The sequence below is a fragment of the Saccopteryx bilineata genome, chromosome 1 (assembly GCF_036850765.1).
Source record: "Saccopteryx bilineata isolate mSacBil1 chromosome 1, mSacBil1_pri_phased_curated, whole genome shotgun sequence".
Lineage (NCBI taxonomy): Eukaryota > Metazoa > Chordata > Mammalia > Chiroptera > Emballonuridae > Saccopteryx > Saccopteryx bilineata.
The window spans coordinates 10,704,542-10,729,638 of record NC_089490.1 but is presented as its reverse complement, the minus strand read 5'-3'; the positions used below and the strand labels follow the sequence as shown (position 1 = coordinate 10,729,638).

Below are 25,097 nucleotides of genomic sequence, written 5' to 3'. Positions count from 1 at the left end.
CCTCAGTCTCAGACACTAAGAAGAGCTCAGTTGCTGAGCAGTGGAGCAACGCCCCCTTGTGGGCTTGCTGGATGGATCCCTGTGGGAGTGTCTGTCTCTGTCTCTGCTTCCTCTCCTCTCACTGAATTAAACAAACAAAAAAAGCCCTGGCCTGACCAGGCGGTGGCGCAGTGGATAGAGCATCAGACTGGGATGCCAAGGACCCAGGTTCGAGACCCCGAGGTAGCCAGCTTGAGCGCGGGCTCATCTGATTTGAGCAAAGAGCTCACCAGCTTGGACCCAAGGTCACTGGTTCGAGCAAGGGGTTACTCGATCTGCTGAAGGCCCCGCGGTCAAGGCACATGTGAGAAAGCAATCAATGAACAACTAAGGTGTTGCAATGCGCAACAAAAAACTAATGATTGATGCTTCTCATCTCTCCGTTCCTGTCTGTCCCTGTCTATCCCTCTCTGACTCTCTCTCTGTCTCTGTAAAAAAATAAATAAATAAATAAAAATAAAATAAAATAAAATAAAAAAGCCCTGGGCACCCATCCTTCTAAGGTCTGTTGTCATCAAGAGGCCAGGCCTAGGAGAAGCAGCACTGCTCCAACTGTGCCCCACCGGGGGTTGCCTGCCAGCCCTCCCCCAGCCCTGCCAGGAGTCACCAAAGGGGAGGGACGAAGAGTGGGGCTGGCCCTAGTGAGGACAGGGCCAGAAGAGTGGGCTGGGGCAGCGAGCTGTTCCTGGGGAGGAGAGAGAGAGAGAGAGAGAGAGAGAGAGAGAGAGAGAGAGAGAGAAAGAGACTGTTTGGGTGTCTGCGCCCAAATGAAGCCTCCCCTGCGACGGGAAGCAGGGTTGCCTCACCTGTGGGGCGGAGGCCAGCACCAGGAGTCGGAGGAAGGCATGGGTGGGGGGCACTGGGCCTGCTTCTCTGCCCGTCGCAGTCACAGTCACCAGCACCACCGAGTCCGCGGCGGCTGACGCTGGGACCTCCAACCACAGTCGCCCCCACGCGGACTCATTCTGCTGCAGACGAACCCTGTGCAGCGGGTGTAGACGGCTGTGTGAAGCCCAGGCTCCCAAGTAGAAGAGGTCAAGGGGCGGAGCCTCGTGCTGCGTGGGAGGGGCAGGGAAGATGACGGCCAATCGGAAGGGGCCAGAGGCGGGGCCTAAGGAGGGCGTAGCGTCTGGCACACCTGGAAGACAGCGGGAGGGCTCTAACTGCTTCACCTGGAGAGGTTGGAGGTTAACGCGAAGCTGGAGGTGACGGAAGTCCTCAGGTCCAGGTCTTGGGGACCGGAGAAGCTGGCGATGCGGAGGCTGAGCGGGACCTGGCTGCCCGGGGCCAGGAGACTCGGAGGGCCGCTGAGCTGCAGGGGACGGCGGGTCAGGGCAGGAGCCGCCCAGCTCTCTGTCCCCCCCCCCCCCCGGCCGCCCCCGCCTCCGCGTCTCACCTCCAGAAGAACAGGGACCACTGTGCAGGGCTGGGGGGCCGCCCGCAGCAGGCGCCGCCCCGCTCCGTCCCGTCCAGCCAGCTCCAGGGAGAAGGGCCGCGAGGGGGACAGAAGCGCGGGCGGAAGCGCAGCCGTGAGGAGACCGCGCTGCGGAGCCCCCCGGGGCTCCAGGGGCACCCGGCCCAGCTCGGCGCCCTGCGGGAGCCCTCGGAGGACAACGTGGGAGAAGCGGGGCAGAGGCTCTCCGGGGCTGCTTCTGGGGTCCAGGCCGGTCACCTCTACCAGGAGCTGCATCCGGAGACCTGGGACAGGGGTGGGGTGGGGAGATCAGTGGTCTGCGGACGATCTGAAGACGGGAAGAAGGGAACGAGAGGTCTCCAGGGGACAGAGCGGGGGCCTGCACGCTGAGGTCGGAGGTGGGAAAGCCCGAGGTCGCTGTCTTGAGCAAGGAAGGGGATCGCTGGCTCAACTTGAGCCGGTGATCCCATCCCGGGTCAAGACACATAAGAGAAACAATCAATGTACAATTAAGTGGAGAAAAGGAGTGGATGCTTCACACTAAAAAAAAAAAAAAAAAAAAAAAAAAAAGAATGAATGAATGAATGGCTTTCAGAATAGGGGTTACCTCTGGGGAGTAGAGATGGGGAGGGAGTTCTGGGAGGTTCTTCTAAATCTTGAATTGAGTGGTTACGTGGGTGTTATTATATGACATCCATCCAACTGTGTGCCTAAGTTTAGTTCACATTTACGTAAAATGACGTAAATTACAATTCAATAGAAAGTTAAAAAAAATAGACTTTTTTTTTTTCTTTTTTGTATTTTTCCGAAGCTGGAAACAGGAGGCAGTCAGACAGACTCCCGTATGCACCCAACCGGGATCCACCCGGCATGCCCACCAGGGGGCGATGCTCTGCCCATCTTGGGGCCTCGCTCTGCCGCAATCAGAGCCATTCTAGCGCCTGAGGCAGAGGCCACAGAGCCATCCTCAGCGCCCGGGCAAACTTTGCTCCAGTGGAGCCTTGCCTGCAGGAGGGGAAGAGAGAGACAGAGAGGAAGGAGAGGGTGAGGTGTGGAGAAACAGATGGGCGCTTCTCCTGTGTGCCCTGGCCGGGAATCGAACCTGGGACTCCTGCCCGCCAGGACAACGCTCTACCACTGAGCCAACCGGCCAGGGCCTAGACCTTTTTTGTGTGTGTATTTTTCTGAAGTGAGAGGTGGGGAGGCAGTCAGACTCCCATATGTGCACTGACCAGGATCCACCCAGCATGCCCACCAGGGGGCGATGCTCTGCCCATCTGGGGTGTTGCTCTGTTGCAACCAGAGCCATTCTAGTGCCTGAGGCAGAGACCATGGAGTCATCCTCAGCACCCGGGCCAACTTTGCTCCAATGGAGCCTTGGCTGCGGGAGGGGAAGAGAGAGACAGAGAGAAAGGAGAGGGTGAGGGGTGGAGAAGCAAATGGGCGCTTCTCCTGTGTGCCCTGGCCGGGAATCGAACTTGGGACTTCCACAGGCTGGGGCAACACTCTTACCGCTGTATAGAATTTTATAAATATAAAATTAATGAACAAGTTGGAGTGGGAGGGATTAGATGTACCTGCAACTGGCTGAGTCAGGGGGTAGAGGCCAGGGTGGGGGCCTTCCTCGATGGGGGTCCCGAAGTGGAAGAGGAAGTCCAGAGAGGTCTGAGCTGAGGGAGGTGAAGGCTGTCAGAAACCCTCCCCAGCAGAGGTGACCCAGCCGTGCGCTCTGAGCGCCATCTCTTCCCTTCCCGGCACGTCTCCCCCTCACCTTGCACTCGCACCCGGGCGGTGCCCTCAGCGAGGACCCGGATCTCCCAGGTCCCGGCCTCCGGGGGGTCATTCACGGTCACCGTCCAGAACTGCCCGAAGCGGCGAGTGTGACCCAGAGACCCCTGGCCTTCCTCCTGGCCCTGGGAGACCCCTGGGTGGGCGTAGGAAGCGAGGGAATGTCACGTGAAACAACTCCTCCCCCCCCCCCCCCCCCCCCCCGGTCCATCAGCCCTCCTTCTCCACGCTCAGCTCTCCCCTCTGCCCGGAGACCCGCGCAGGGCAGTACCTGCAGGGTTCCTGATCCAGAAGCTGCGGACATCCCCGTGGACCCGGATGGTCACCCTCCGGAGCAGTCCGTCGACACTGAACAGAAGTGGCCTGCCAGGCACCACAACCGGAGGTTCCAGAGGAAGGGTCACCTTTGAAGATGGCAGGGCCAGAATATGGCGAGAAGATGAGGCAGGGAATGAGGGGGGAATCGAGACCAGAGAAAAGGGGAGTCAGGCGGAAATCAAGTCCCACCTGGGGAGGGGCATACAGAACACCAAGGATGAAGTCACAGTCAGTGCCAGGGGTGGAGGCCAGGGGTGAAGAATGGCTCAGCCCCTTCTTGTCCCCCACCCCAGAAAAGGTAGCAGGACTTCCCGTGGAAATCCCAAGGATAAAACATTGAGCCTAAGACTGGTGGCAAGGGGGCGCTGCTAATATGGAAGGAGCAACGTGGAAGGGGGTCTCACAGGGAGATCAACGTCCCTTCCCGCCCTCGGATGCCCCTCTAGCAACACAGCAGTAAGCGCCATTCCCTCCCTCCTATGAGAAAAAGAAATGCAGTGTCCCCTGTCCCCTCAGTTCTGAGCTGAAAGCACTGGCCCCTGAGTCCCCCACACTTACCAGGTCAGCCATGCTGTCCCCGACAACAGCTGCCACATCCCGGATGTGCTGATCTTTGGTGAAGATCACCTCTCCTCCAGAGGCCAGGGCCACCACTTCATATGGCTCGAAACGCAGAGGGGACAGGGCCTCACGCCGAGCTCGGCCGTGACTCCTTGATGGGTCTTCAGTCACCAGGAATGTCACCTGCGCCCAGGAGAGAGGCCAGCTGTCAAGGGGCCCATGTATCATCTTCCCATTGCAACTGAGGGTCTCCTGTCTCCGGCTCTCGCAGAGCTCATGATTAGTGGTAAGGTCTGCCCTCTTGGCTATGCAGGGTCTCCCAATGACACCCCCCCCATAACTGTTAGAATATATCATCCGGCCCTGGCTGGTTGGCTTAGCGGTGGAGCGTCGGCCTGGCGTGTGGAAGTCCCAGGTTCAATTCCTGTCCAGGGCACACAGGAGAAGCACCTATCTGCTTCTACACCCTTCCCCCTCTCCTTTCTCTCTCTTTCTCTCTTCCCCTCCCGCAGTCAAGGCTCCATTGGAGCAAAGTTGGCCCGGGCACTGGGGATGGCTCCATGGCCTCCACCTCAGGCGCTAGAAAGGCTCCGGTTGCAATGGAGCAATGCCCCAGATGGGCAGAGCATCGCCCCCTGGTGGGCATGCCGGGTGGATCCTGGTTGGGTGCATGCGGGAGTCTGTCTGCCTGCCTCCCCGTTTCTAACTTCGGAAAAATATTTTTTTAAAAAGTGAAAGAAAGAAAATAGAATATATCATCCACACAGTGGGTTCTTGGCAACCAGATCTCCAGTTCTTCAAAGGGTTTCCTGGGGGCAAGTTCAAATATGAATTCAGCATCGTTAAGGGCAGGGCCTTCCATTCTTTGGTACTGCGAAAGGGATCAGGAAAGGTTATACCCGTCGCCCCCATCCCACCCCGTGCCAAGGCTGGCTGAACCACCACAGTGTGGCACGGCCCCCATTAGGAGACTGTCGTCACGGGGTCTCCGCAGGCCTGGGCAGCCCCCACGGGGCCTCCCACCAGCTGTGCTCACCCTGCAGCGCCGCTCCCGAGCCAGCGACTCCACCTTCTCGGTGAGGAAGGCGTCCTTGGGGGAGGCGTCAGTGAAGACGAAGATGTCTGAGAGCGGAGGGGTGTGCAGCAGGGCCAGCTGGCAGAGACGGTGGGCAGGCAGAGATGGTGTCCAAGTGGCAGCAGGGGAATGGGCGGAGGGGGAGGGGCGGGAAGACAGGTTGCCCGGGGACCCTGGAATGGGGCCCGGGCCAGGCTCTGAAAGTGGGGTGGGGTGGGGTCCCAGGAAGGCTCTCGGTCCCTCGGTGGCGGGGCCTGGAAAGTGGAGAAGGGAAGGGGGAAGGACAGACCTCCAGGGCGGACAGGCACATCTCGGGCTCGTCGCCACCCCCCAAAGCGTGGATTTCATTGAGCTGCTGCCAGAAGCTGTCAGGGTCAGTGGTTGTGAAGACAGGGCCGAAGCCTGGGGAGGAGGAAGGCAGGGCGGGGTGAGTGCAGAGAGGTTTCCCCGTCTCACCCAGCAAGACGCCTGCTACGCTCTGGGACTAGACCAGTATTGAACCAACAGTATCTTCTTATATTTATTTGGGCAGGGCAGGGACGGGGACCTCTGGCGGGAAAGTGGTCTTTTTGGGAAGATGTGTAAGTGTAAAAAGACAATGGGGCCTCAGTTTCCTCACCAGAAAAGCCAGAACCTGACCAGGCGGTGGCACAGTGGATAGAGCATCGGACTGGGAGGTGGAGGACCCAGGTTCGAGACCCTGAGGTCACCAACTTGACTGTGGGCTCACCTGGTTTGAGCAACACTCACCAGCTTAAACCCAAGTTCGCTGGCTTGAGCAGGGGGTCACTCTCTCTGCTGTACTCCCCTCCCCCCCCCCCCCCCCCCCCGTCAAGGCACATATAAGAAAGCAATCAATGAACAACTAAGGTGCTGCAATGAAGAATTAATGCTTCTCATCTCTCTCCCTTCCTGTCTGTCTGTCCCTCTCTCTGACTCTCTCTGTCTCTGTCACACACACACACACACACACACACACACAGGCCAGAAAAAGAACAGTACTTCCTTCAGAGGGTTACTGGGAGAACTAAAGAAACTGATTTTGTAAATCTTAGAAGAGCGCTCTTTGACACAGAAGGGGCAGAACTCTTCACTCTTCGTGTTTTCACCCTTCGTCAGATGTGTGGTAAGCCCCTACGATGCCCTGGCTACAGTGAGATGTCTGCAGACACCGGCACGAGCCTGCCCCCGGGGTAATCTCAGCCCACAGGCGTTTTATCTGACCTCAGTTCAGCCCTCGGAGACAGGCAGGATAAAGCTACACTAGCTGTCACCTGTTTTATGGATGATGAAACGGAGACTAAGAGAGAAGTTGTATGTCCAAGCTCAGGACACACAGCAAGACTGGTTGACCCAAGGCCAGACTGTCTGGCTTCCAGTCCGGTGGGGAAAGGAACACCATGGAAGTATCAGTGTCAGACACTTCGCAGAGGCCTGGACCCAGCACACCCCCCTCTTCATCCCAGCTTCTGTCTAGGGGACGTTGAGAAAATTGAAATGACTGTTTTCTTTTTTAGTGACAGAGACAGAGAGAGAGACAGATGCTCATTGATTGCTTTCTCATATGTGCCTTGACCCCGGGGAGGGGCTACAGCAGACCGAGTGACCCCTTGCTCAAGCTGGTGAGCCTTACTCAAACCAGATGAGGCCGCACTCAAGCCAGTGACCTCGGGGTTTCAAACCTGGGTCCCTTGTGTCCCAGTCCAATGCTCTATCCACTGCGCCACCGTCTGGTCAAATGACATGACTGTTGATCACTGACGCCTCAGAGAGGCGAGGCTGCCTGCCTAACCACGGGTTGTGACTGAGCTCCGGGGTGTGTGTGGGGGGTGGGGGGTGGGGAGAGGGTGGGGTGTGTGTGTGGGGGAGCGGCCCGTTGTCTCCTGTACACGCAGGCCGTACCGGGACAGGCTCACTTGGGCTCACGGCCCCAGCGGCATTAACTCCTTGCCTTGACTCCCTGCCCTCCCTACGCTCTCCCCGCCCCGCTGGACGGGGACCTGGGTCGTGGAAAGGCACCAGGACGTAGCGGGCGGGCTCCATGGGGCCGCCGCGGCGCTGCTCCACTATGTGGCGGGCCTGGATCTTGGCGGCGCGGATCTCCTCGCCCATGCTGCCCGTGGTGTCCAGGACGAAGCTCAGGCTGGCGGCCGGGCTGATGTCCAGCAGCCTGGGGAGAGCCGCCGTCAGGGGGCTGTCTGCACGCCCGCCCCCAGCCCTGCGGTGTCTCGGCTCCCCGGAGAGTCCAGCAGCCTGGGGAGAGCCGCCCCCAGCCCCCAGCCCCCCGCCCCCAGCCCCGGGGCGTCGCGGCTCCCGGGAGTCCCCCTCTCTGTCCCCCGCTCCGGGAGGCCACTCGCCTGGAGAAAGCCCCGTCCCCCAGGCGGCTGCGCAGGAGGCTGAGGGCCTGGACGGAGGCCACAAGGGCCACTTCCGCCGCCGGGAGGTGCAGCGTGTGGTGTGGGGAGAAGCCCGGGTCCGTGCTGTCCTTGTTGATGCCTCCGCGAGGCGGCTGGGAGCTGCTCCGGTCAAAGCGGCCCCCATGGCTGCATTTTCCTGGGTGGGGACAAGGGATCTGGATGATAGAAATGAAAATCAAAAAACAAAACAAAACCCACTGCCTCCTAAGAACACGGAGCCCTTTTGACCCGGCCAGCCCCTCTCACTGCTTGGCAGAGGGTCAGCGAAGTGATGACATTTTGTGGAGGGCAAATCTGGAGGGGTCAGTCCCGCGGCCCACAGTGGGTGGGGGACTGAGCCCTCCAGTCGGTCAGAAGAGCTGCTTCCCGGCCAGCCGTGGAGAAGTCTGATTAGCCGAGTAAGAAGCTGCTCCCTGCCCCTTCCCCCAGCAAGTCACGGCCACCTCAGTGGGCCTTTGTCCACCCAGCCCCTTCCAAACATCCTCTCCTTTCAGAAAGTGGGGCCAGGACCTGGAGGCCCGAGATTCCCGGGGAGAGAGTCAGGGGAAAGGAAGCGCCCCCCCCCCCTTACTTCTGAGGGCTTTTCTTCCTGGTACCTGGAGGCTTGGGCGGAGAACTCCCAAAGTAGCCAGAGGTGAGGAGTGTGGACCCCAGCAGGTTCCCAGGGCAGCTCAGCTCCTGACAATCGGAGCAGGTAGGGTCTTCCACTGGGGATAGAAGACAGGGGTCTAGAACCCCAGACTTGGCCACCCTGACCCTTGTCCCCAGCCACCAAACTTCCTCAGCTTCTCCTCCCATTTGGAATAAGGTGAAAGCCCACAGGGACCCTTTTGGGATTTCTGTCATAAAACCTAGAGTTCAGGGGCAAAGACAAAAACAACCCTGGCCCTGGCTGGTTGGCTCAGCGGTAGAGTGTCAGCCCGGCCCGGCCGGGGCACACAGGAGAAGCGCCCATCTGCTTCTCCACCCTTCCCCCTCTCCTTTCTCTCTCTTTCTCTTCTCCTCCTGCAGCCAAGGCTCCATTGGAGCAAAGTTGGCCTGGGGACTGAGGAAGGCTCCATGGCCTCCACCTCAGGTACCAGAATGGCTCCGATTGCAATGGAGCAAAGGTCCAGATGGGCAGAGCACCGCCCCCTGGTGGGCATGCCGGGTGGATCCCGGTTGGGCGCATGCGGGAGTCTGTCTCTGCCTCCCTGCTTCTCACTTCCGAAAAATACAAACAACAAAAATAACTCTGGAACTTCAGGGGCTGGAGGTGGGACTGCACATCGGAGACGGGGACTGCGCTAGAAAAGCCAGCAGGGAACTGGGGGCCAATCCCACGGGGACCGTGCCCTCTGTGAGCTGTGGACAGGACGTGAGCTTGTCATGGGCAGGAGGCAGCTCACGGGACATTGCTCAGTTTGGAGGTTGAAGGGGACTGTGGAAGAAAGCCTCGTGGGAGCCAGTGTGTGTGTGAGAGGGGAGCCACGGAGAAGACGGAGAACTCAACCAAGCTCTGAGGTCGGCCGACCAGGTCACGGCTCTGTCCCTCCCTGAGCAACCTGAGGGAGGCCACCTAACAGACCCGGCCTTCGGCTAAACCGGGAGGCCTCCTAGGTCGTTTCTGGACATGAAGTGCTGTCACACCGTCCGGGACCTCAGGATGTGACACAGCGGATGGGCTGAGAAGGGGTGGCTCTGTGCGCCCCCCGCTCACCACCGGGGTCATGGCCGTACCTCCCGCCAGGTCCCCGAGTCCTTGCCTCGGCCAGAGGAGGTGCGGGTGTGGCTGCCGCTGCCCCAGCTCCAGCCAGTTGCTGTGGCTGTAGAAATCCTGGTTCCCGGGAAGGAAGGAGACGGAACAGCAGGAACAGCATTATCTGTGCTCGCAGCCTCCGGCCCTAACTCGCCACTCCCTCCTTCCCCACCCGGCAAGCCGCCTCGCAACCTGCTACTCCTGTCCGACACCCCGAGTCCCCTCCGCTGCTCTCCCCGCCCCATTGCCCATACCAGAACCTTCCTGGAGAGGGGTCTCCCCACATTTCTTCCCATCTCAGAGCCCAACCCACGGTCTTCCAGGCCCACCTCTGCCCATGCTCTTGCATGCCACCCTCACTGCCCTCCAGCCACCACGGTTTCCGTCTGCCCCTCAGGAAGCGCTGCCTGAGTGGCCGTGGGGACTATGGAGCTGCCTCGGGGCCTTGGCAAGAGAGGCCCCAGGCCCTTCTAGAGGCACCATCAAGAAGGCAGCACCCAGGTCGCGGGGGTTGATCCCCCGTCAGGACACGTAGGATAAGCAATCAATGAGTGCACAACAAAGTGGAAGGAGTTGATGCTCTCTCTCTCTCTCTCACCCCCTTTTCTCTTCCTCCCAGATCAATGGAAAAATTAAAAAACAGAAACAAAAGAAACCCGAGTAGCTCAGTTGGATAGAGCATCGGCTTTAATGTGCAAGGTTGTGGGTTCAATCCCGGTTAGTGCACGTTCAAATCAACCAATGAGTGCACAGATGTATGAAACAAATCGCTATTTCTTTCTCCCTCCCTCTCTCTCTCTCTCTCTAAATACATTTTAAAAAACAAGGCAGCAGACAGGAGGACTAGCAGTGAAGGCCCTCTGACCACTACCCTAACCCCTTCCTCACCTGCAGGGCGTGGAGGGCGGCCCCCAAGCTCTGGCGGGCCAGGGTGTAGTCCTGGGCTCTGGCTGCCACCAGGGCCTCCCGCAGGGCCCCCACCAGGCGTGTGCGCCCCGGGCCCAGGCGCTCGGCATCGAAGTGCAGGTCAGGGTTGTTCCTGGAAGTCGGCAGGAAGTCCTGGGCTGCATTGGCACGGGACACCTCCCCTAAGGCCGCTCGGAACCGCCGGGAAGAAAAGCCAGGTCCAAAGTAGGAGGCAAAGAGGTCATCGGCGAGGAGGGTGCGGCCCTGGGAGAGCGGCAGGGGACAGGGGCTCCAGGGAAGCCCCTCGGGTGAGGCCGGTGCCCACGTCCCCTCCACAACTGCATGGAGGCTGGGTATGGTAGGGACTGAGGGTGTGGCCCTGGGAGGGGCCATCTTGGACCTTCTAAGGCAGGGGTCCCCAAACTTTTTACATAGGGGGCCAGTTCACTGTCCCTCAGACCGTTGGAGGGCCAGACTATAAAAAAAACTATGAACAAATCCCTATGCACACTGCACATATCTTATTTTAAAGTAAAAAAACAAAATGAGAACAAATACAATATTTAAAATAAAGAACAAGTAAACTTAAATCAACAAACTGACCAGTATTTCAATGGGAACTATGCTCCTCTCACTGACCACCGATGAAAGAGGTGCCCCTTCCGGAAGTGCGGTGGGGGCCGGATAAATGGCCTCGGGGGGCCGCATGCGGCCCGCGGGCCGTAGTTTGGGGACCCCTGTTCTAAGGGGAGGGGCTCCTGGTCGCAGGACTGGAGCTCCCGGCGTGTTGGCTGCAGGGGTAGAGGTGGGAGGAAAAAGGGGGTCCCTTCTTAAAGGGGGTCCCTTCTTTCGGCTAGCAGGACCTTCAAGGAGTAGAGGTCACAGGACCCTCCGTGGGCTGGCTGGGAGGTGATAGGACTAGGGGTACTCACCTGGAAGTCCTCCCAGCGAACGGGCTGCCTGCCCGGGGGTGGCCGCTCCAGGAATAGCTGCAGGGTGACGTTGAGCACCGCCTCCTCGGTCAGGTCCTGGTGGGTGACAGAGCCCGGGGCAGCCAGGAGGCTCCAGATGTTGGGGAAGAAGGCAGGTGTTGGGGGGAGCAGCAGCACCAGCAGTAACACGGAGGGGCCCAGGTGGGCTAGGGGCACACCGGTGGGGAGCATAGCTGACACACGGACCTGGGGGACAGAAGGCTCTCAGGGGACGGGTGGCCATTTCCGGGCAGGCCTGGCCCCACGCCCACGGCTACCTGCTTGGGTCCCTCCGGCTTCACCTCAAGCACCTTCCTGCCCCAGCCCACCTTCCTGCCCTCTCCAGGCACCGGGACAACCCGAGGGCCTCCAGAGGCTAGTGGGGGATGTCCCCCTGCAGGAGAGGACTCGGGGTCCTCCCCCAGGGCCCCCCGACTCGTCCCAGCATAGGAAGTCTCCCCTACCTGGTGGCGCAGTCTCCAGACAGGCCTGCGGTGCGGTGTCACAGGGCACTTAGGTCAGAGTTATAATTAACCTCAGTGGGAGTCGTGGCAGGAGGACGGAGGCCCGCAGGGCTGGGCAGGGCAGCACTGTGGCCCTGGAACTCATGCCGGGCCCCGGCCATAACAGCAGAGGGGACCGGGGCAGCCCGTCCTCGGCTGCAGCAGGGAGGTGACTGGCACCCGGGAGGAGGCAGGGATGGCGGCTCAGCGTGACTCAGGCCTGGCTCAGTGCCAGGGGCGGCCCCAGACAGATGCACCGCTGCCCACCGGGACCTGGCCCCTGGCCCAGCCTGCAGTCTCCGAGGATGCGGAATCCCAGGCCCTCAGCACCCCGTCCCTGGTCGCCCACCACACACACACACAGAGACAGTTTTGTGGCAAAATATTTATTGCTGCCACCCACCCTGGTGGACCAGTGGGGTTTGAGGGCTGGAGCTGGTGTATCACAACATTTTCTGAAACAGGGCAATGGCCTCGTCCATCTTCCTGAGCTCTGCTTCCGTCTGCTGGAGCTGGAGGGTGGGGGAAGGGGTGTTGGGTGGTGGGAACCCAGGTCCAAGAGAGAACCCCCACCAAACCACCACAAAGGCAGAGGGTCCGCGTTGGAAAGGCAGATGAGTCACAGGGAGTAGTTGGGGGACTGTGTACTTGGCTGGACTGGCCCCTCCCAATCACAGGACCTCCCAGCAGCACCCACTTCTCCGCCAGCACCGGACTTTTGGGTCTTTCCTTTTCCCAGAGTGGTCAGTCCCCGAGGCTACAGGGCCTCAGAGCCCGGCCCCACCTGAGGGGCACAGCAGAGGTCAGGGCCATAGGCTCCTGAGCGGGCATTTGCAGGTACATGCACCGGGTAGTCCCGCCTGCCTGCGGGGGCGACAGGGAGAGCCCAGCGTGTCACCCCGCGGCCCACAGCTGCCCCTGCCCCTCAATGTGGTTTACCCCGGGCTCCGGCCTACAGGGCGCCCTGTGTGGTCCGAGGCCAGCCTGGGTGTGCGGGATGCCGTGTTCTGGGTGCCAGGTAGGCCATGAGGGGTCCCGTTCTAGGTCTGACTCTGCCCCCACCTTACTGTGCGCCCCCCACCTCGCGCCCCCCTGGACTGGCTGGGCAGAGCAGAATGCAGCCCCAGAACCGTGTCGAAGGCGTGGGGAACCGGGGAGGGAACGCCCAGCCACACCACACACCTTGGCTTCATCCGCCTCCTGGACCTTCAGCGGCACCTTGGCGGGGTAGCCCTCCGCGGCACGGCGCTCCCGCAGACGCTGGGCCTGCCGCTGTGCCTCGCCGCGCATGGCCTGCAGCTTGCCCAGCTCCCGAGCCGGGTCGACCAGCCCCTGCAGCTGTAGGTGGACCGAGCAGCGGTCCGAGGCCAGGGCCACAGCGCAGCCCTGGGGTGCGGGAGCCCCCAGCGCCAGGACGGCCACCACCCCCGCGCTGGCCAGCGCCTGCACGTAGGCGGACACCGCGGAGGCCTGGGTGCCCGTAGCCTGGTCAGCCACTTCCAGGAAACCTGCCAGGGGAGAGGAAGGTGAGGCGGCCGCCCCAGGTATTGGGCTCGGGACAACGGGCGGGCGGGGGCGGGGGCGGAGGCTCACAGTCCGGCCGGATGCGGGTGAGGTTGTAGTCAGCTCGCAGGGAGCGCACGACTCGGGTGATGCTCAGGGCCAGCTCCAGGGCAGCTTCCGCCTCAGGGTCCTTCCAGGAGCACTGCGGGGAGGGAACGGGGGTGAGGGGGCTGGGGGGCTGGGGGGCCGGCGGGGCCTGTCCGAGCTGCACCCTGTACCTCTGCGGGCTCCGGGTAGGGGGTGACGCAGAGGCTAGGGGGTGCTTGCGGTGTCCGCCGGGGCAGCCTCTGGAACAGCTCCTCGGTCACGAAGGGCATGAAGGGCGAGAGCAGCCTCAGGCCCACGTCCAGGCAGGTGTAGAGGGTCTGGCGGGCGTGCTCGGCGGCCACCTGGTCCACCCCGTTCAGCACGGGCTTCAGGCACTCCTAGGGCATGGGGAGGCACGGGGCTCAGGCTGGGGGACGCTGGGCCTCCAGCCGCACTGCAGCGCGACAGCTGGGCAGGGCACAACTCGGCTCCACCTCCTGGCCAGCCAGCACGAGAGACAGGGCAGCCGGGTGCCTGTGCCTCTGCCCCTCCTCACCAGGTAGACGTCACAGAGCTCGTACAGCCAGAAGTTGTACTGGGCCGTGGTGACCGCCGGGAAGTCGTAGGCCTGGAAACCCTGGTTGCTGAGCCTCACGGCCTCGGTCAGCCGGCTGCGGATCCAGCGGTCCACCAGGCTCTCGCCGCCCCCGGGCTTGGGGAGAGGGGCGGGTCAGCCAGGGCCCACCACAGATGTGGGGGGGCAACACCAGGTACCCCGCGGGGCAGGAGCCCGATGGCTCTCAGGCCGTCATGTGCCCAGTGCCTAGGGGGAGGGCCCCAATGCTCTGGGCTTCCTGTGTCACCCAGTTCCCCCAACTACAGGAGGCTCTGTGGGGTCAGGGGTTGCCGCCCCGACAGGTGCTGGTCACCTCACGCCTACCAGGCCCTCACTTCAGAGGTGGCTGCGGGCACGAAACCCTTGCCGAGGCCGCGAAGAGCGAACTTGGTGGCGTTCCACAGCTTGTTGCAGAAGTGGCGGTAGCCCAGAATGCGGTTCACGTCCAGGTTGATGTCACGGCCTGCACGCACGTGGGGAAGGGAAGTGTGTCCTCAGCACCTGCCTCCCACCCCACCGGGGGCAGCGCCGCGGGAGGCTGGGGGAGGATGCTGCTGAGACGTAGGGGCCCTACCCTGGGACGTGTAGGCGCAGAGTCCAAACCGCAGTGCATCTGTGCCGCACTCAGGAATCCCTGCCGGGAAGTCCGCCTTCTGTGGGAGGAGCCAGTGGGAGGAGTCAGAGCCGAGCCGGCCAGCCCCGCCCCCGCCCCCGCCCTCCCCCCAAGTCGTATTGCCCTGTACCTTACCTGCCCTTCTCTAGCCCTGTTCACTTCGCTGGGGTCTAGGTTGCTGTTCAGTAACTGGTCGTGGAGGCCCTGAGGGTGAGGTGGGAGGGGTCAGAGGGCCACGGCCACAGCCACAGCCGCCTAGCCGGCTGGGACCCGGCCCAGCGCCCAGTCCCACCTGGAGGGAGACACCGTGGATGACATCCAGGGGGTCGATGACATTGCCCAGAGACTTGCTCATTTTCCGGCCATGAGCATCCCGCACGATGGCGTGTAGATAGACCTGAGGTGGGCAGGGGCCTGTGAGGTTGCGCCTCCCCACCAGGTCCCCTGCTCCCCACAGCCCAACATGGGTCTCCCATGCAGCCTCCCGCCAGCCTATTCCGCACCTTCATGGACTCAGGGGCGCGCCCTCCCTCTGGAAGCCTGGGCACAGGACCACCGAGTGGATCCCAGGCCGGCTGTCCGGCCCTCACGCCCACCCACACCTGTCCACGCCCTACGCTGGCCCGTCCACGCTAAGCGCAAGCTGTGTACAGGGGCAGGGCAGTGGGGACCGTGCGTGGGAACGGTGAGCAGGCCCCATACCTCTCTGAAGGGGAGCCTGCCAGTGAGCTTCAGGCCCAGCATGACCATCCTGGCCACCCAGAAGAAGAGGATGTCGTGGCCTGTCTCCAGCAGCGTCCCCGGGTAGAACACACTCAGGTCTTCCGACTGAAGGCAGAGCAGGGGGCGATGGGGAGTCAAGCACCAGCCCCCAGGACCCCACCCCACCTGGGCTGGCCTCAGGGCTGTACCTGGTTGGGCCAGCCCAGGATGGAGAAGGGGAAGAGGCCAGAGGAGAACCAGGTGTCCAGCACGTCCTCATCTGAGGGAAGCCGAAGGTGAGAGATCAGAGGGTGGAGGCAGGGATGGAGGCCCCGCCCCGCCCGCCCCCAGGGCCCCGCCTTGCCTTGCTGGAGACTGATCTTGTCCGGTGACACTCGGAAGGCCTTGGCTGCCTTCTCACGGGCCTCGGCCTCGCTGCGCCCACTCACCCAGTACCGCCCATCAGGGTCCTGCCATGGGTGGAGTGAGTTCAGGGGGTGGGGGCGCCTGCCCTGCCGGACCCAAACCCCCACCACAGACCCAACAAACCGCAGCTCCCCCAGATGTGCGGTGTTTCCCGGCCTGGTTCTCACCTCCCCAGGGGGGATGGCTGGGTCATTGACCGTGACGAAGTAGGCTGGGATGCGGTGACCCCACCACAGCTGCCGGGAGATGCACCAGTCCCTGCCCAGCAATGGGGAATACGGAGTCAGGGGCCAGAGGTGCCTGCCTGGCCTGTGCCTGCCCGAGCCCCGGCCGTCACCCAGCCACCCTCCCACGCTGAGCCTCAAGTACCGGATATTGTCCATCCAGGCATGCCATGTGCGCTGATGGGCCTCTGGCAGGATGCGGAGGTCGCCCCGAGTGACGGCCGCACTGGCAGCCTGTGCCATCTCCCCGCAGCGCACGTACCACTGTGGCCGCAGCAGAGGCTCCACCACGTCCTTGGACCGGCTGCGGGTACATGCAGTTCGGGGAGGTTGGGAGGGGAGCACCCTGCGGAGCCCCCCACCCCGTTCTCTGGCTCCCACCCTCACTTGCAAAGCGGCACCACCATCGGGTTGTCCTGGACGCCACGGAACAGTCCCCGCTCCTTCAGCGCCGCCAGCACCGCCTTCCTGGCCTCAAACCTGGGCAGGCCCTGGACCGCACAGCAGCCTCATTACGTCGTGCCCCGTACTGCTCCGCTGCAGACCCAGCCCCCACACCCAGGCAGCCTCACCAGGAAAGGTGGGGGCACGTTGATGAGGGCCCCCTGGGAGTCCATGATGCTGACGGCCTCCAGCCCGTGCCTCTGCCCAACCTCATAGTCGTTCTGGTCGTGTGCGGGGGTGATCTTCACCGCACCTGGGACCAACGTGGGCGTGCAGAGCCGTGAGGGACTCCGTGGGGTCCCTTCCCACTGCACCCCTTGTGCTGAAGGATGTGGCTCCCACCTTCCTAAGACACCCCCCTGAGAGCCAGCCCTCCTCCTGCCTGTTTAGGTGAAACTTCTTTTCTCCTGGAGAGAGCAGAGGGACTCCAGGCTGGGCTTCCCGGCTCCTCCCTCCGCACGGGACGTCCGTGCTCACCTGTGCCAAACTCCATGTCCACAAAGTCGTCAAAGAGAATGGGGAGGCTCCGAGCCAGGAACGGGTGGGCCACACTCTTCCCTTTCAGGTGCTGGGGACAGAAGGGGACCTCAAAATGCACGGAGGTCTGGGCCTGCCTCCCTCCTCCCTCCTCTGCAGGGCCCAGAGTCCCTCCTCAGGGCTAGACAACAGCCTGATACGACGTTCTCATCCAGTTTCCTCTCCTTGGCCAGCCCGTGTCGGCCCGCACCCCCCATTGGGTGGTGCCCGCACCGCACCTGGTATCGGGGGTCCTTGGGGTGCACAGCCACGGCCACGTCTCCCAGCATTGTTTCGACCCTGGTCGTCGCGACCACCACCTCCTCATCGCTCTCTGGGGTGAAAGGGACCTTGTGACCTCAGCACCAGCCGCTTCCTGCCCCCACCCTCCTGGGCGCTCCTGGACCCTACCTGAGCCTAGGACCTTGTAAGCAAAGGAGATGAGGACCCCAAACTCCACCTTTTCCTTGTAGCCAGGCACGGAGAGCAGGGTGCGACCCGTCAGCTCCTTCTTGTCCACCTGTGAGAGGGGTCTTAGGGTGAGTGGCCCAGGACCAGGGCCCGGGGGAGGCAGGGGAGAGCCCGGGCGGGGCACACCTCGATGTCGGAGATGGCAGAGTTGAGGGTGCAGGACCAGTTGACCAGGCGGGTGCTGCGGTAGACCACTCCTTCCTCGTGGAGGCGCACGAAGGCCTCCGTCACAGCTGCTGACAGTTTCTAGGGCAGAGCAGGCGGGTCGGGGAGGGGTTTAAGGCCCAGGGGCCCAGGCCGACCTTCCAAGGCAGCAGGGTCCTGTGAAACCGGCCAGTCTAGAGGCCCACTGCCCAGGACCCTTTAAGACCTACTTTCCCTGAGAGGAGAGGGGACTACGGAGGGAACCATGGGAGCACAAAGGACAGGCAATAAGTCTGATGATACTGGAGATGGCAGGGAAGCCACTCAGCTGGGGACAGGGGCTAGTGCAGAGGGCCCTGGGGGTTCAGGCTCCATGGGAAGCTGAGGTCCCATCATGTGTCACCGGGAGGAACGTGAGCCCCTGGAGCGGGTGACAGGAAACACAAAGGGGGGGACACAGCACGTGCTCCCTCCTGGACCGAGGCCCACACTGGGGAGCGCCCCCACCACCCCAGCCCGACACCCTTCCTCACAGGGTCCATGGTGAAGCAGGCCCGGTCCCAATCCAAGGAGCTGCCGAGCTTCCGCAGCTGGTGATAAATCCGGTCCCCTTTCCTAGCGGCAGACAGACAGACAGACAGGTCAGCGCTCAGGCCCCGGCTGCAGGGAGACACTGGTGGGGCCGTGCTGGGAACACTCATCCTCTGACATGGCCCTGAGCCCTGAAGCCACTGACCCTCAGCCTCTCGGAGGTGAGACCCCGCAGCCAGAGTTGCAGGGGACCGAGGTCTGGCGCAGACGGGACGGGGAGGCAGGGCTGCCGGACACTTACTCCCCCTTCCACTTCCAGACCTCCCGGAGGAAGGCTTCACGGCCCAGCTGGTGCCGGCTCAGGCCCTGCTCCCGCCACAGCTTCTTCTCCACCACCACCTGGGTGGCAATGCCCGCGTGGTCACAACCGGGGTTCCACAGCGCCGTCTCCCCGCGCATGCGGTGCCTGGGGGAAGGGCAGTGCGGAGGACCCATGTGAGCGGCTGCCTGGGCCGGCACCTGGACAGGGCGGGGCCTCTGGGTCGGAAGTCAGTGGAATCAGGGAAGAAAAGGGGGGTGGAGAGGGACTGCGATTCTAAAACTCCAGTCTGGGGACTGATGTGCACGGACAGCCAGAGCAATGGGCAGGAGAACAAAGGGGAGGCTTCTGTCCAACCGACAGCAACACCTATGACACAGCATGATGATTCAAGCAGCAACTTCCCACACGGAAAGAAGATTACAGACGAAGGGAACAACACAGTGACTGAACACAGACCCAAGCCAATGTAGTACTTGTCACAGGTGGCATTTCAGATCAGTACGAAAAGAAAAAACAATTCAAAAATTTTGTTTGGGAAAACTACCTACTACTTTCTAGGACTCACAAATAAATTCTAGTCAGCCTGGCCTGTGGTGGCGCAGTGGATGGGGTGTTGACCTGGGACACTGAGGTCCCAGGTTCAAAACCCCAAGGTCACCGGCTTGAGCACAGGGTTGCTGGCTTGAGCTTGAGTGTAGGATCACTGATATGATTCCATGGTCGCTGGCTTGAGCAAGGCCTTGGTCACTGGCTCGGCTGGAGCCCCCCAGGTCAAACACGTATGAGAAGCAATTAACTAAAATGACGCAACTAGGAGTTGATGCTTCTCATCTCTCTACCTTCCTGTCTCTTGCTAAAAAAAAAAAAAAAAAAAAAAAAAAGTCAAGCATAATGAAGGAAGATAAAAAATATTTGACCCTGGCTAGCTGGCTCAGCTGGCAAGCATTGGCCCGGTGTGTGGAAGTCCCGGGTTCAATTCCTGGTCAGGACACAGAAGTAACCATCTGCTTCCCCCCATCCCCACCCCCATCTCTCTATCCTGCAGCTGTGGCTCAATTGATTTGAGCACGTCGGCCCTGGGCACTGAGGATGTCACTGTCGATCCTCCACCTCAGGTGCTAAAAATAGCTTAGCTGCTGGCCGATCATCAGCTGTAGGCAGAGTTGCCAGGTGGATCTCAGTCAGGGAGCATGTGGGAGTCTATCTCCCTTCCTCTCACTTAAAATAAAGAACCAATGGAAAGATGGGAAAACGACCAGTATGTACAGATGGTTCACATAAGGGGATACCAGACTGGCTGAGACACAGGAAGAGGCATGGTTCATTGGTAATCAGAAATTACAGAAGTGTCTTCTTTTTTTTTTTTTTTGCCCAGCAGGTTAGTAAAGTGAAGATAGTGTCCAGAGCTGGCAAGGGCATGGGGAAATGAATGCCCGCACAGGAAATTCATGAAGGTATAAATGGGTCAAGTATTTGCAGGGAGACTTGGCAGCGTCTATCTGTACTTAATATAGACATGCCCTCTGACCTAGCAGTTTCACTTCTGGTGGCTAGGCCAGACGAGTCATTCCACATGTGCTTGATAAAGGAGAAGGCACATTCCCGCAAGACTTCCCACACAGAAAAATCAGAAACCACTAATAAATAAACAAGAGGGATTCCATTACGAGATGTCACACTGTGGAATACCACAGAGCAATGCAAGAGAGGCAGGTCAGAGATAAAGAAAGATCTCTAAGTGAAGGTATTAAGTGTAATAAAAAAAGTTGAAGAACACGATGGACAAGAAAAAGCCAGTCTGACCAGGTGGTGGCGCAGTGGATAGAGCGTCGGACTGGGATGCGGAGGACCCAGGTTAGAAACCTCAAGGTTGCCAGCTTGAGTGTGGGCGTCGCTGGGTTGAGCGTGGGATCACAGACATGACCCCTTGGTTGCTGGCCTGAGGCCAAGGTCGCTGGCTTGAGCAAGGGGTCACTTTGCTCTGCTGTGGCCCCCAGGGTCAAGGCACATATGAGAAAGCAATCAATGAGCAACTAAGGAGCCGCAACAAAGAATTGATTCTTTTCATCTCTCTCCCTTCCTGTCTGTCTGTCCCTCTCTCTAAAAAAGAAAAGGAGAAAAGGCAGGCTGCAGGTGGGGGTGGGGGTTGAGAGGAGGCCGCTGGTCAGAGGGGAAGGATGGGGAAGCATACTGCCATCCCACAGCCAGGTGGCAGCCCTGAGGACCAATACGGAAGGAGCGAGGTGGGAGGACCCGTCAGCAGGGGGAACCAGCTGGGAGAGGACTCTCGGGAGCTCACCATCGGGTCAGGGAGTCCTGGATGGCATTGGTGAGCGCGTGGCCCAGGTGCAGGGAGCCTGTCACGTTTGGGGGTGGGATGCACATCATGAATACGCCCCGTGGATTTGGCGCTGAAACACAGGAACGCTAAGGGAGGAAGGAAGACGGGCACATGCTAACGTCCTGTTGCCTGTCCCGGCCCCTCCCCCCGCCCTGTCCCGGCCGGCCTGGGCGGCAGTGCCCACTCACTCCATACTCGGGCTTGAAGAAGCCCTGTTGCTCCCACCAGGGGTACCAGGCTGCCTCCACGTACTGAGGGCTGTAGGAGTCAGGCATGGTGCCGCTGACGTCTGCGAAGAGGAAGGCAGGGGTCAGTGCTGAGGCTGGGGGCAGCTGGGAAGGGGACTGAGGGACAGCAGAGAGGGCCGGGCCTCTGCAGATCGTCACCAAGTACCGTGGTAGGAGCAGGACAAAGCAGCGGGGGGGGGGGGGGGGGGGGGGGGGCAGCGGCAGCTGAGGAGGTGGAGGTGAAGAGCGGGGGTCCCCCTGCCTCCTAGTACCTTTCTTTTCCCCAGGTGGGGTCGGGAGGTCATAGGTAATGACCCCAGGATCCCGCTTCTCCCTCTTCTCTGGCTTTACTTTCTTCTGCTTGGGAGGAAAAGACAAGCCCAGGGGTCAGCCTCCCCTCTGGGCACCGACCTCCTGATGGCTCCAGCCCCTGCCTCTCACCTCCCCTGGGGGTGGCTGCTGCTGCTGGATCTTCTGCTTCTGTTGGAATTTTTCTAGCTTCTCCAGTTTCTTTGCCTCTTTCTTAAGTTGAGCAGGTGTCTTTGGAGGTGCGGTGGCCCCGGGGCCTGGCAGGAGGCACGGGCATGCAGACTTAGCTGGCTGGGGGCCCTCTGGACAGGTGCCACCGAGTCTCCGAGGGGCTGCTTCAGCTGCCCAAGGGCTTCCCCAGGCTGACCTCCCTCCGTACCCTCCTGCACACCCTGCCCCAGTGACTCCACCATTCCAGGAGAAAAACGGAGGCGAGCTGTGTGGAAGCCCCTCTTCCTCCCCCAGCCCCTTCCCTCCGACCCCCACCTCCCCTCACCTGGCTGTTGGGAGAGAGGCCTGGCCCCCGAGCACAGGGTCACCTCGCCCAGCACGGCCCGAAATTCCGGCTGCTGAACACAGGTGGTAAACCAGCGAGTGACATTACCCCAGACCCGGCGGGCAGAGGGGTCCAGGACCTGGGCAGGGGGAATCAACTATCCTCAGTCACCTTACAGCGAGGCCCGAGGGGAGCTGCCCTCACTCTTCCCCAGGCCCAGTGACTCACGTATCGAAAAGGCAGCAGCAGGGCTGTGACCGCGGCCAGGTCAGCCAGGGTGGGAGCCTCCCCGGCCAGGTAGGTGTGCAGCCGAAGCCACTCTTCCAGGGGGCTCAGGACCCTTCCCAGGGCCCCCAGCGCAGCCTAGCGGGAAGGGGAAAGGGTGTGCGCGGGGCGTGGCCTCCTTCCACTCCCACAAGTCACGACCTCTGAGGCCAGTTTCATCTTCTCTGAAATGGTCATAATAAAAAGAAGCCCTGCGGCTTCTCTCGTTCATTCAGTAATTCTCACTGAACATTCACTGCGTGTCAGATGCAATATATTAAGTACAAGAAATTGAAACACAAAAATTGCTTCAACAGTATTTATTAAGCACCTACTACATGCCAGGTACTTTTTTACAGAATGAGGAGAGAACCTGAGTAGATGGGGCCCCTGACCTAGTGGAGTTTGCATTCTAATGGGGGGACAATAAATGAGCAAATACAGACTACACGACCCTCTAAAGCAGCGGTTCTCAACCTGGGGGTCATGACCCCAGCGGGGCTGTCTAAAGCCATCGGAAAATACATAATGCATACCAGGTATTTCTATTCTGAGTCATAACTGTAGCAAAATTACAGTTATGAAGTAGCCACCAAAATTATTTTTTGGTTTGGGGTCACCGCAACATGAGGAACTGTATTGCGGGGTCACGGCATTAGAAAGGTTGAGAACCACTGCTATAAAGAAAAAGAAATCAGCCTGACCAGGCAGTGACACAGAGGATAGAGCATGAGACTGGGACACGGAGGACCCAGGTTCGAGACCCTGAGGTCACCAGCTTGAGCACGGGCTCATCTGGTTTGAGCAAGGCTCACCAGCTTGAGCCCAAGGTCACTGGCTCAAGCAAGGGGTCCCTCAGTCTGCTGTAGCCCCTCGGTCAAGGCACATAAGAGAAAGCAATCAAAGAACAACTAAGGTGCCACAACAAAGAATCGATGCTTCTCATCTTTCTCCCTTCCTGTGTGTCTGTCCCTGTCTGTCCCTCTCTGTCTCTGTCACAAAAAAAAAAAAAAAAAAAAAAGGAGAGAGAGAGAATAATAAATCAGGCTGAAGGGGACAGTGAATTACAGAGAAGGAGCCTATATCTTAGTGTAATCAAGATATGAGGGAGCCAGCCAGGGTCTAAGTCACATATCCATTCCCTCCCTCCCTCCCTCCCTCCCTCCCTTCCCTCCCTCCCCCTCCCTCCCTCCCTCCCTCCTTGCTTCCTTCCTTCCTTCCTTCCTTCCTTCCAGAAAATACTAAATATCTACCATGTGCTCAGTGCGTGGTTGTGTGATAAGAACCAAAAGGCACAGCCCCACTCTGAAGGGACTTCGTTACAGTCTGGTGGTGTGGCTATCTCTATTTTCCCTTACTTGCCCCCATTTTATGTCTCCTCCCTCTCCTCCCCCGGCCCTACCAGCCTCTGCTCATCTCTCCTCCACCCAGTCTTTCCTCACAATTCACAGTAACTTCTATTATCAAACTTTTACTCAAGGCACTTTTAAAGTGCCTGGCACTGGATATGGCACCTGCACATTTCTCCTAATCTTCTCAACATGAAAACTAAAGTTTCCATCGACAAAGACCAGGGCTCAGAGACGTTACCAGGTGGCAACCTGGGATCTGATCAATCTTTTCCCACATCTGACACGCTATTCCCCGTCCAATTCTCCATTCCACTTTTTGCTTCCTTCTTCTAAATCTCCCCCTCCCCACATTCTCCCCACGTACCTGGGGGTCCTGGACAGAGCTGCGCAATCCCAAGGCGGGCAGCGTTGCCCCACAGGCAGCTGGTATCAGCTCCGTGTCGGCGTAACTGACCCACTGTTGGACGAGGACGGCTGCCCGGCTGCCCCCAGGGCCGCCCAAGCCCGCTGGCCACAGCATCTGGGCCACAGCTGTGGCCCCCCACACCCAGAGCCCACCGGGCCCCTGCTCCAGGGCAGGCAGCCGGGGTGGGGGAAAGGGAGTCCTGCTGGCCGGAGGCGGCTGCAGACAGACGCGAGGAGGGGCGCCTCCCCAGCCGGGGCCGTCTCCAGCCTCCCCGTAGCGCGCAGCTATGAGGGCGCGGAGGCTGGGGAAGGCGTCGGGGTGGGGGGAGACGTAGAGGATGGACATGGTTATGCCGAGGGCCGAACCCGGTAGAAAAGACCTAAGGAGAAAAAGAGACGGGGCGGTCGGACCGACCTGGGGTCCCAGCTTAGTACAGAGGGGAGGCCCTCAACGGACTCCTCCACTACGCGCGCCCGAGGTCCCCAGGACGGAGGGGGTGAGGCCTGAGGGGCCGGCTGGCGGAGTGGCGGTGACAGTGCGGGGCTTCCTGTGATCCCGGGTCCTCGGGGAGCGTGGGAAGCCCGGAGGAACCCCTCGGCGTCCGGTAGGACGCGGGTTCGAGCCGCAGGTACGTACGGGAGGGAGGTGGTCAGACGGGGCCGGGCATCCACCTCCCAGTCGGGCGCCGGCTGAAGCCTGACCGGCCGGGAGGCGGGGGCCGAGGACTCGGGCGGCCCCCGGGACGGTGGACGGTTCCCCAGGCGACGCTGGCTCCCTGGTACCTCCGCCCGGGCCGTCGGCACCCACGTGTCGCCCCCTTTGCGACAGCGAGCGTTTCCGGCCCGCGGGTCCTGGCGCGAGCGGGCGGCCGTTCCCCGCCTGCGTGCGCAGCCGCCACCCCGCGCGACAGAGGCCGGGGGCGCGCCCCGCCACGCGCAGGAGGAGGGCGCGGAGCGGACACGGGCACGGGCCCGGGGCCACCCCCACCACACACACCTCCCTCCGCGGGACGGCGCTGCAGTCAGGCGCCGCGGCGGGCACCCCGCGGGTCCTCGGGCCGCAGGGAGGGGCGGAGCCAGCGGAGCGCGGCGGGAGCGGCTGCAGCAGGTGCTGCCGGCAGACGGACCGCTTTGCCCCGGGCACCAGCCCCCAGCGGCTCACTTCCTCCGACGCTGCCGACGGAGTCGCGCCGACCGGCTTCTGAGACCCGTGAGAGCCCTGAACGCCGAGAGCGCTCCTCTGGGGCGGAAGGAGCGAGCGAAGACAGTTCGCACCGACGCTCCCCAGTATTAGTGACGGCACCTATTGATCTGCGGTGGGTATCAGAATGGACTGATTGGACTGGGTTGAGAAATCAATCCAGCAGCATCATA

The 25,097-nt window shown here is 61.0% G+C and overlaps 2 protein-coding genes across 3 annotated transcripts; both read right to left on the bottom strand.

The window, feature by feature from the left end:
• Positions 1–240: 240 nt before the first annotated feature.
• On the bottom strand, positions 241–11,902 carry VWA7 (von Willebrand factor A domain containing 7). The gene is made up of 17 exons (XM_066264270.1): positions 11,692–11,902; positions 11,189–11,434; positions 10,239–10,520; positions 9,332–9,428; positions 8,209–8,319; positions 7,553–7,748; positions 7,196–7,365; positions 5,485–5,597; positions 5,157–5,273; positions 4,118–4,303; positions 3,513–3,645; positions 3,225–3,377; positions 3,031–3,123; positions 1,436–1,737; positions 1,212–1,351; positions 846–1,020; positions 241–724 (listed from the first exon to the last, which is right to left on the bottom strand). The coding sequence occupies exons 2-17, from the start codon at positions 11,417–11,419 to the stop codon at positions 554–556; spliced, it is 2,670 nt and encodes an 889-aa protein (XP_066120367.1). The 5' UTR covers positions 11,420–11,434; positions 11,692–11,902; the 3' UTR covers positions 241–553.
• Positions 11,903–12,103: 201 nt separating this feature from the next.
• On the bottom strand, positions 12,104–24,652 carry VARS1 (valyl-tRNA synthetase 1). 2 transcript variants are annotated; one of them, XM_066264048.1, is made up of 30 exons: positions 24,361–24,652; positions 23,683–24,103; positions 21,931–22,065; positions 21,703–21,841; positions 21,339–21,463; positions 21,170–21,257; positions 20,859–20,959; positions 20,629–20,756; positions 18,309–18,473; positions 18,010–18,091; positions 17,459–17,578; positions 17,273–17,381; positions 17,101–17,195; positions 16,823–16,913; positions 16,474–16,598; positions 16,289–16,392; positions 16,047–16,205; positions 15,845–15,935; positions 15,616–15,721; positions 15,461–15,531; positions 15,252–15,377; positions 14,842–14,946; positions 14,685–14,753; positions 14,511–14,589; positions 14,272–14,399; positions 13,877–14,032; positions 13,512–13,718; positions 13,324–13,435; positions 12,913–13,238; positions 12,104–12,242 (listed from the first exon to the last, which is right to left on the bottom strand). In XM_066264048.1, the coding sequence occupies exons 2-30, from the start codon at positions 24,067–24,069 to the stop codon at positions 12,174–12,176; spliced, it is 3,798 nt and encodes a 1,265-aa protein (XP_066120145.1). In that variant the 5' UTR covers positions 24,070–24,103; positions 24,361–24,652; the 3' UTR covers positions 12,104–12,173. The 2 variants fall into 2 exon arrangements, with proteins under 2 accessions (XP_066120145.1, XP_066120234.1); XM_066264137.1 differs by having other exon boundaries at positions 21,170–21,254; positions 24,361–24,651.
• Positions 24,653–25,097: the final 445 nt, after the last annotated feature.

Coding starts and splice junctions, on each gene's coding strand:
- VARS1 (XM_066264048.1), bottom strand. CDS start 24,069: ATGTCCATCCTCTACGTCTCCCCCCACCCCGACGCCTTCCCCAGCCTC. Junction 14,947..15,251: donor GCAGGCTCCCCTTCAGAGAG/GTATGGGGCCTG, acceptor TGCCCACCTCAG/GTCTATCTACACGCCATCGT. Junction 13,719..13,876: donor AGCTCTGTGACGTCTACCTG/GTGAGGAGGGGC, acceptor CCCATGCCCTAG/GAGTGCCTGAAGCCCGTGCT.
- VWA7 (XM_066264270.1), bottom strand. CDS start 11,419: ATGCTCCCCACCGGTGTGCCCCTAGCCCACCTGGGCCCCTCCGTGTTA. Junction 5,598..7,195: donor GGTGCCTTTCCACGACCCAG/GTCCCCGTCCAG, acceptor CCTCCTCCCCAG/GCTTCGGCCCTGTCTTCACA. Junction 3,646..4,117: donor GGGACAGCATGGCTGACCTG/GTAAGTGTGGGG, acceptor CCATCTTCAAAG/GTGACCCTTCCTCTGGAACC.